Source organism: Tachypleus tridentatus, chromosome 7 (assembly GCF_004210375.1).
Source record: "Tachypleus tridentatus isolate NWPU-2018 chromosome 7, ASM421037v1, whole genome shotgun sequence".
Taxonomy (NCBI): Eukaryota; Metazoa; Arthropoda; class Merostomata; order Xiphosura; family Limulidae; genus Tachypleus; species Tachypleus tridentatus.
In genome coordinates, this window is record NC_134831.1 from 182,220,461 (window position 1) to 182,229,447 (window position 8,987).

Genomic DNA, 8,987 nt, shown 5'->3' on the forward strand with positions numbered 1-8,987 from the left:
GACCTGAAATCGCTTCTTGAGTGACTTTTTCGACGACGTCGATTCTTTGCACAGGTTACTGGAATAAAAGCAATAATACAAATAATAAATATGTCATAGTACATTTACACCCTCCACGGCAAAAAGGATGAGGGTGTTTGATGTGACGAGAGTTCAAAGTTGCGTCCCATAGACTGTAACTAGAGGATCCTGATAACCAGTAAAGCTGAGAGTTAGGATTTACTTCAAAATACATACGTTTTGGGTATGATCATATCTGGAGGAGCTGGCTGTTCTTGTACGTCGGAGAAGACGTTAGCTTTTCGACTTTGCATATATGAGTTACTGATTGCTCTCGGAAGAGATGAGGTCTCCTGAGAAAGGCAAGGTCTTATGGTTTCAGTAAGATCATGTTGAGTTGTTCCCACGTGCTCGATCTTGTCTGATAGTATTACGCCTGAAGAAGAAGTATTATAAAGATGTTTTCTTTATTAACTTGCCTTCTAAGAAGTTCCTAACCAATATATTTACAAATTATTTCAGTTTATACACACAAGCAAAAAAAGCTACCGTTATGAATACGACGAACAGAGAATAATAACTTCGCAAACTTTCCCCTGCTGGACGACTGTGTAAGTAAGATCGAAGATGTGTCTGAAATCGGAGACGTATCTGTACCCGGGGAACTGAAGCAAGTAATTGCCATGGACTTAGATGAGCTCGCAAAGTCTTTCGACGGATACTTCCCCACCCGAGAGTTATATCCAGCATTGATGAGACAGCCGTTCACGTTTAGTGAATACGCCGACGAAATCATTGAACTTCAATAGAGCCAGGTTCAACAACAACGCTCTCAACGTTTTGGTGTCACCAAATCGTAGCGTACCCTCTTATTGCTAAGAAAGCCCTTGAGATACTCATACCGTTTGTTACAACGTATCTTTGCGAGCAATCCTTTTCGAGGATGGTAGACATAAAAACGAAGAAAAGGAAAATACTTTGTTGCGAAAATGATATGAGAGTGGGACTTGCCAAGGTGAAGCTGCGCATTTTTGAACTTGTCTCTGAAAGGCAACAGCAAAAGTCAAATTGATTTGCAGTAAATATTCATTGAGTTACGTTTTTGTTTTTGTGTGAAATTCATGTTTTCTTGGTTTTGTTCTTTGAACACAGTGATATTGTGTGCAACTGATGCATGGTTCATTTTGTGCACTAATAAAATATCTACTTATGTTTTGAATTAATATTTGAAATAATATTTTATTTTTTTAATTACGAATGGTTCAGTGAATGCAAGTACGAAACTTCCGGGGTTCAGTACATCCAACACTGGTCTACAAAATGTGAAATGAACAATTACATTTTGGTTTCGGGGGAACCCTACATTCACCAACTCACTACTGCATTTCATTACAACTTCGTACCTGCAAAAACGATATAGAAACTGAATTGAACAACTTAAAGAATGTGGTACTGTCTAGAAGTTTAGCCTAAACGTTATAGGTGGGGCTTTTATTGAAGTTCAGAACCTTACAAAATACTATATTAACCCTAGCGTCTACCGACATTCCATTTCAAACCAGAAATATCTCATGAATTCATTAGCTTCTTTAATAATTTTAGCACTCTGGCATTAAATCTTCCAGTAAAATAAAGCCCTTCTTATCTAACCCTAAATAATTCCTGTCAAATAAACAAGACATATATATATACATTTCGTTTCCCATGCGAATGTACTAAGTAATATATTGGACAAATTATTTTTAAATAACAGATAAAAAGAAAACTAAATCACATAAGTATAGATTAATTGCAGATATCCTTTTTAACATGTCACCAGTTTGTAACAAATCTTTTCTCCTACACTATTCTGAAACTAAAAAACAAAAGAAAAGATATTGTTTAAAAACTATAGAGATAATCAAGCCAAACGATCTTTCACTTAGCCGTGATAATTAATGGCCACAGCAACATCAACCATACGTTTATTCGCCTACCATAGATTTGACTAGCTTTGACTTTTACCTATAACCCTGCTTGATAATTACAATACCGATATATTCATGATATTAATCTTAAACGTTTTAAAGTATTTAACTTTCCACCACTTACTACAGAAAGAAATTTATTTCTGAGAGCTCTGCCATCAAGATTTATCATGAGATGTTGTATAACAGTATTTAATACAGAACTACGGTTTTCTATAACATTCCACTTATTTGTGAGAAGCCATGACGTGCATGTTGTCTCCACGTGTAAACATTGCTTTTGTAAGAAATACAAACCAAGCCAAAAATCTTCGTTCAGTGTTTCAAGTCCTACACTGTACTGATACCAAGATTAACTGAAATCCTGGGGTTCATCGTTGTAATATTCACGATGTTGGATTATGTTCAGAAAAGAAAATTTATCAAAATTTTGCTTTTTAATCAATCGTGAATACAATTTGAGGTAAAGATAATAACGCAAACATAAATTGTTTAAAGACACGCCGATGACTTATCTTATTTAATTATTTTCTTAATGGTAGTTTAAATAAACGAAGAAATCATAAAAGTGTTAATTAATACGTTATTAATACTACAAACCTCTTCAAAATGTAACAAGTTTACAAACATAGCACGCACTCCTAACATCCGCCCACCACCTTCTGTGTCACTTACGGTATCCTGACATTTCACAGGCCTGGCATGGCCTAGCGCGTTAAGGCGTGCGCTTCGTAATCTGAGGGTCGCGGGTTCGCGCCTGAGTCGCACCAAACATGCTCGCCCTCCCAGCCGTGGGGGCGTTATAATATGACGGTCAATCCCACTTTTCGTTGGTAAAAGAGTAGCCCAAGAGTTGGCGGTGGGTGGTGATGACTAGCTGCTTTCCCTCTAGTCTTACACTGCTAAATTAGGGACGGCTAGCACAGATAGCCCTCGAGTAGCTTTGTGCGAAATTCTAAAGAAAAAAAAAAGACATTTCACAGACTCAATTTTGCACCCGACTCTTGGCAGCCAACAATTTGACAGCCGAGCTCGTTGGCAGAGGACAATTTCGCACCCAGGGAAATTTTCAGCTGATGATTACCCAGCTGAGTATTTACATCAACATTACAGTTTAAGGAAAAAGACTCGTTTATCATACAGCCATGTAGCCACATTTATTCACAGTCAAAATCATACAACCATGCTGCCACATCTGTTCACAGTTTAAACCAGTAGCTAATTCCTCGAAGGAATTGAATATTCTTGATATTTGTTAACTATATGTTGGACTCTTTGATTTACAGTCTCGTACTTTGCCTTCTTCCTTGGCAGTTCATGCCCTGCAATCATTGTTCCAGAATTTAGATTCATTTGGTTCATTTGATTCATTCGTTTTTCAGATGTTTAATCAAATGAACAGGTTGGGGGCTCGGATTCCTTCTAACTTGTTCATTTTGTGATGCCACCCTTCTATTATATTGTTCGTGCGTCCGAGACCTTGGATTGTCCTTCCACGCACGTTCCAGAGGCGAATTGGGAAGGGTGGGTTTTTCCGCCCAACAGCGCGTTGTCGATGAGGTCTATCGATCCAGGTGTTCTCAAAATAGTCCACCAGATCTGGTGCTCTCTCCCCTACTACTCGATGAAAGTCATTGTTGGCAATCAATGTTTCAAAACTTGCGACAACACCATCAACGGGCACGAAAGCAAGCGATAGTATGCAACGTGCCCAAGTCGCAAACTCTCCGTTTTCTTCTTGATATGCGGCTGTATAGCCGAGGGTCTGAATTTTGCGCCACAAACATTGGCTCAGATGAAAAAAGCATTCAGTGATATTGGCATCTAGAAAATTGGCACGGGTAACGTTTACCGCCGCTAGTTCGAAGTCGCACATGATGGTTTGTGGATTAAGTCTTTCTTGTAAGTCCTTCATAGCATTAAATAACATGTTGTAACATTGCTCACTTTTTGCAGGTAATAAGACATAGAGCGCTAGTATCGTGCAATTCATCGACGTGGAATGGATGGTGAATAGTTGATGAAACAGTGTTGGTGCAATGTCGAAGGTCCGTCAAAGCTCCAGTCAGATTAGTTGCGGAGAACTTGCAACAATGTTCTTGTGCTGAATATGAATAGCCGATTGGCGCCTGGCCTCGAGTCATATAATAGAAACAGTTCTCCTGTTTCAAGGTGAGTGAAGCGTTCAGGCAAGACCATAGTTTCCAGGGGAACAGGTTGTCGTGGAATGTGCTGTTGTCTTAAGCGCGTCCGCTGTATCATGCGCTTGAGATTGTCCGCACGTGGTAGGCATGCTGCAACAGCTGGCGCTACTGTGGTGGTGTTGTGAGCCAAAATGGAAATAGGCAGCTCCGCTGTAGTACCTGTCTGTATTTTAATTGCAGATAGAACTTCCAGGACGGTTTTCTCGTTCCATCGGGTGCGTGGCTGTGCAACTTGAGGCGAGCTGTAACTGTATCGTCTCGGGCATGAATCCGCGCTGGACAGTGCAAAGTTCTGTAATTTTCACACATGTAGAGTCGGGTGCGAAAATGCGGCTCTTTGTTTGTTTTGTTTTGTTTTTAATTTCGCACAAAGCTACTCGAGGGCTATCTGTGCTAGCCGTTCCTAATTTAGCAGTATAAGACTAGAGGGAAGGCAGCTAGTCATCACTACCCACCGGCAACTCTTGGGCTACTCTTTTACCAAAGAATAGTGGGATTGACCGTCACGTTATAACTCCCCCATGGCTGAAAGGGCAAACCTGCTTGGTGTGACGAGGATTTGAACATGTGACCCTCGGATTATAATAGAACTACTGTCAAGAAGAGGAAAGCAGATAGTCAAAAGTTCCGTCCACGATAAGGGATTGACTGTCACTTTTTAACGTACCTACAAATTAAATTGGGAAGAAGGAAATACTTTATCTAAAATCTAGAGTTTTACCAAAGGGCCAATCTGCGCCTTGTGTTTAAGAAATATCTACAATGGAGAAAGCTTTCAAAGGACTATTTGTATGTTTCAGTATTTCACGTATAGCAATATAAACGCTACCTTTACATAATGATCTTTAATTTTAAACAGTCAAATTATAGGGAAGTGGATAATCAACGACACCCATCACTAACTGTTGGACTATTATGGTCTGAGTACATCGTGAGATTTGATCGTCACCTACGACCCCTAAAAAACGGAGAGTGGTTATTTTTGGGCAACCGGACGCACACTATGATCTTCTGATCGAAAGAGCGCAGATATCCCCCGAGTAGCTTTGCGCGAAATTCAAAACAAACAAACTGATCGAAAGTCCGGCGTCGCTTAGCTCATATTCACTGATACATTTGCACTGGATCTGCAAAATTAGTTAAGTGAATGTTCAGGTTCCGAACAAAATCTCACTCAACAATAAAGCATTTTTCAATGTATTGCCCCCGCTCATTCACTATTACTTGACGCATACCAAAGTAACAGTCAGTAATCCTTAGAAAAGGCACAAAACGTTTCCCATGACGTCACCATTACTTTTCTTAGGCTTGCTGTTTCTTTCTTTGTTTATTGTTTTCTTAGTCCAAAGTTTCACGATGCGTTATTTGTACTCCACCCATCATGAGAAATCGAACCCCGATTTTAAGCGTTGTCAGTTCATAAAATTAACGCCCACCCATCTTTACCTACACGCACGTGTATGTTTATTGTGATATATAGATTAATTGATAGCTTTCTATCATAAAAAAGGCTTACGGTTTGTTTTAAACAAAACTACAAAATGATCTAGCTGTGGCAGATATTGAAACCCAGATTTTAGCGTCAGACTGTTGTTGAATTACTGATAGGGGAGAAATGGGTGAAAGTGCGCAAAGTTTGAAACAAATCAGTACAAGCCCTTGTTCGTCATAGTTTAGTTTGCTTAGTTATATTTAGAGAATTAGGTGTTTCGAATATTTATGTAACAGCAACCACCCATAGATTTTAATTGATACACTAGAGGGAAGGAAGCAGCTCAATAACACCCACCGCCAACTCTCGGACTATTATAATTTCATCACTTAACCGTCAGCTTTTAGACAATTATAATTATATCACTTGACTACCAACTCTTGGATTGTTATGATTACATCATTTGATCATCACTCTTATGGTATACTGAAAACCACAAAGTGCTTGCGTGATTTGTTTGTGCAATGAGATACGAACCACGGATCCACAATTCGACACGCTAAGTACTAAATCACGTCCTGCCAAGAGAGAACGAGCGATCCACATAAGAGGAAAAATGTACTTAAGTAAAGACAAATGTTGGAAGAGAATTTCCTTTTAGATACGGTGTGTTTTGTTTGCATTTATATTGCATTAAAATATTGTAAATAAAATGAATGTATATCAAAACTTTGTGTTCTGATGTCATTTGTGTTATTTATACGATAAAACTTAAATCACCAATCTCATATGCACTGGCATAGTTTTCTTTATTCTTATACAAGATGGTAGAGGACGTTTTGACACCAGAAATCCGGTAAATATCTTTAATGGTTTATGCTCAACATGTATGTTTCTTTCACACGTCTCACGCTACTGCTTAAAAGAGCAAGATGTTTATCTTCTGTTTGCTAACAAAAGCTTCGAGAAATTTAGGTGTATATTTTTTTACAACACTGGGAAAAGTCGGCTATTTCTATAATTCGCTTTTGGTTTGTTTGTTGTTGTTTTTTGACGAACTTTAGAAATATTTCTGTATGATCTTACCGCATCTGGACCATTTGGCATGATTGCGAAATCTAAAATAAGAATCAGAGTACTATATTTCTATGGGGGAGTTAATGTGGACAACATTACATTCGAGAAAGGTGGCGCCACAATAAAAATTTCTTATTAGAGATTGGATCAAAGATAAAACTGTTTCAGACCAACACCACATTCGAGAAAGGTTAAAACTGTCTCAGACCAACACTACATTCGAGAAAGGTGGCGCGGTAATACAGATTACCTTTTAGAGATTAGGCCAAAGATAAAATATTTCGGGTCAACACCACATTCGAGAAAGGTGGCGTCATAGTAAAGATTTCCTATGAGAGATTAGGTCAAAGTTAAAACTGTCTCAACGATTTCTGCTTCGTGCCGTTGTTTCATTTCTATGTGAGAAGTTAAAGTTTAACGTGATCATAAAAGATATTGTGTAGAAAAATCCAGACTAACTTTCGGTTAGGACAAGTTCTTTTGTTGAAGAGTATAGCAATAATTATGATCCCCCCATAGGTTTATAGCCAATGTCACGCCCTTGAATTAACCCTAGTAACACTAAACAATGTTCAGTTTAACCTCAAGAACAGTATAATTATTCTTAATACACTCCAACAAATAATATCAACAAAAGAGTGTCTTTCAAAGCTCAACCTATGTTATAGCAGAAACAATCATATTGTAGTGTCCTTCAGAACAATCACTGGTGATTTCAATAGGGACGTTTCGGCTGAGAAACGTTTTACGTAAGCAAACAAGTCGTAATGAGTGTTATTGTAAATATACGTTTTACTCAAGCACGTGAATATTGTGTGCGTACTCTCAAGTTTGTATACAAAAATTTCTACAATAAATTTTAAAATTATAATCACTTCCGTATAACTCTGTTTTTACATAAGGAAATCAGGAACGTATTACAGAAGATTAAAATAGAAGAGAAAATGTAATATTTCGTTTTTTAAAACAACATTTTTTGATTAATGTGTACTTACGCCTTCTCCGACCTCTTTTATTTAACTTTTTATTGCCCTGTAACTAGGCCTGTTGTCGGGAGTGTAGGTGTATCATAATTATTTGTACGAGTCATAGATTTGTTTTTCGTGAAAAGCTACACGAGGTTTGATTTAAATTTCGTTCAAAGCTATACGAGGACTATTTGCGTTAGTCGTTCCTAATTTAGCTGTAAGACTAGATGGAAGGAAGCTAGTCATTACCACCCACTGCCATCTCTTGGGCTACTCTTTTACCAACGAATAGTAGGAATGAAACAAATATTATAACGCTCCAACAGCTGAAAGAGCGAACATGTTTAGTATGACGGAGATTTGAACCTGTGACGCCCAGATTACGAGTCGAGCGCTTTAACCACTTTAGAATGATTATTTGGGTTTTATAAATCATTGTTTGTCGCTTTAATATCGATATTATTGAAATTTGAATTAAACACTGACTTTTTATTCGTGATTGTTATTAAATAACACCATCTCGCGTAAACGAGTGTGCCTTTCGTTTTTGTTCAGTTTCAGGAGTCGATATTGTCAGAGCCGCCAGAACACCTGGGACTGGAACCTCGGAGGGTTTGTTTTGGAATTCGCACAAAGCTACTCGAGGGCTATCTGTGCTAGCCGTCCCTAATTTAGCAGTGTAAGACTAGAGGGAAGGCAGCTAGTCATCACCACCCACCGCCAACTCTTGGGATACTCTTTTACCAACGAATAGTGGGATTGACCGTCACATTATAACGCCCCCACGGCTGGGAGGGCGAGCATGTTTGGCGCAACTCGGGCGCGAACTCGCGACCCTCAGATTACGAAGCGCACGCCTTAACGCGCTAGGCCATGCCAGGCCAACTCGGAAGGGATCGGAAATGTTGTACATTATCTAATATACATCACTACTACAAACTGCACACTTCTAATTAATTTATTTGACGAAATCCGTGTAATAATTTCCTATTCTTTCTTCTTGCGGGGCCCCCTGACCAACTTTCATTGATTTTTTGTGAAAGATCGAACTAATTACACAAACCACATTCTTTTTATGTTAACTCTTATTTATCACAAAAACGTGCCCTGTATGCGTTATAAAAGTTACCAAATATTCCTATTCGATTAGAGTAGCTAAAGAGTTGGCGGTGAGTACTGTTAAATAACTGCCTTTCTTGAAGTTACAGATCAAAGATGGTTAACACTTTACGTGAGGAAACAAATTATATAAAAGTATCACAATTCGTATAATTATGCTCTCCAGTGGCTCAGCGATATGTCTGTGGACTTACAACGCAAAAAACCGGTTTTCGATACC

The 8,987-nt window shown here is 38.5% G+C and overlaps 1 protein-coding gene across 1 annotated transcript; it reads right to left on the reverse strand.

Annotated features, from left to right (window-relative positions):
- Positions 1-3,117: 3,117 nt before the first annotated feature.
- Positions 3,118-4,194, reverse strand: LOC143258255 (uncharacterized). The gene has a single exon (XM_076517236.1). The coding sequence runs from the start codon at positions 3,958-3,960 to the stop codon at positions 3,358-3,360; it is 603 nt and encodes a 200-aa protein (XP_076373351.1). The 5' UTR covers positions 3,961-4,194; the 3' UTR covers positions 3,118-3,357.
- Positions 4,195-8,987: the final 4,793 nt, after the last annotated feature.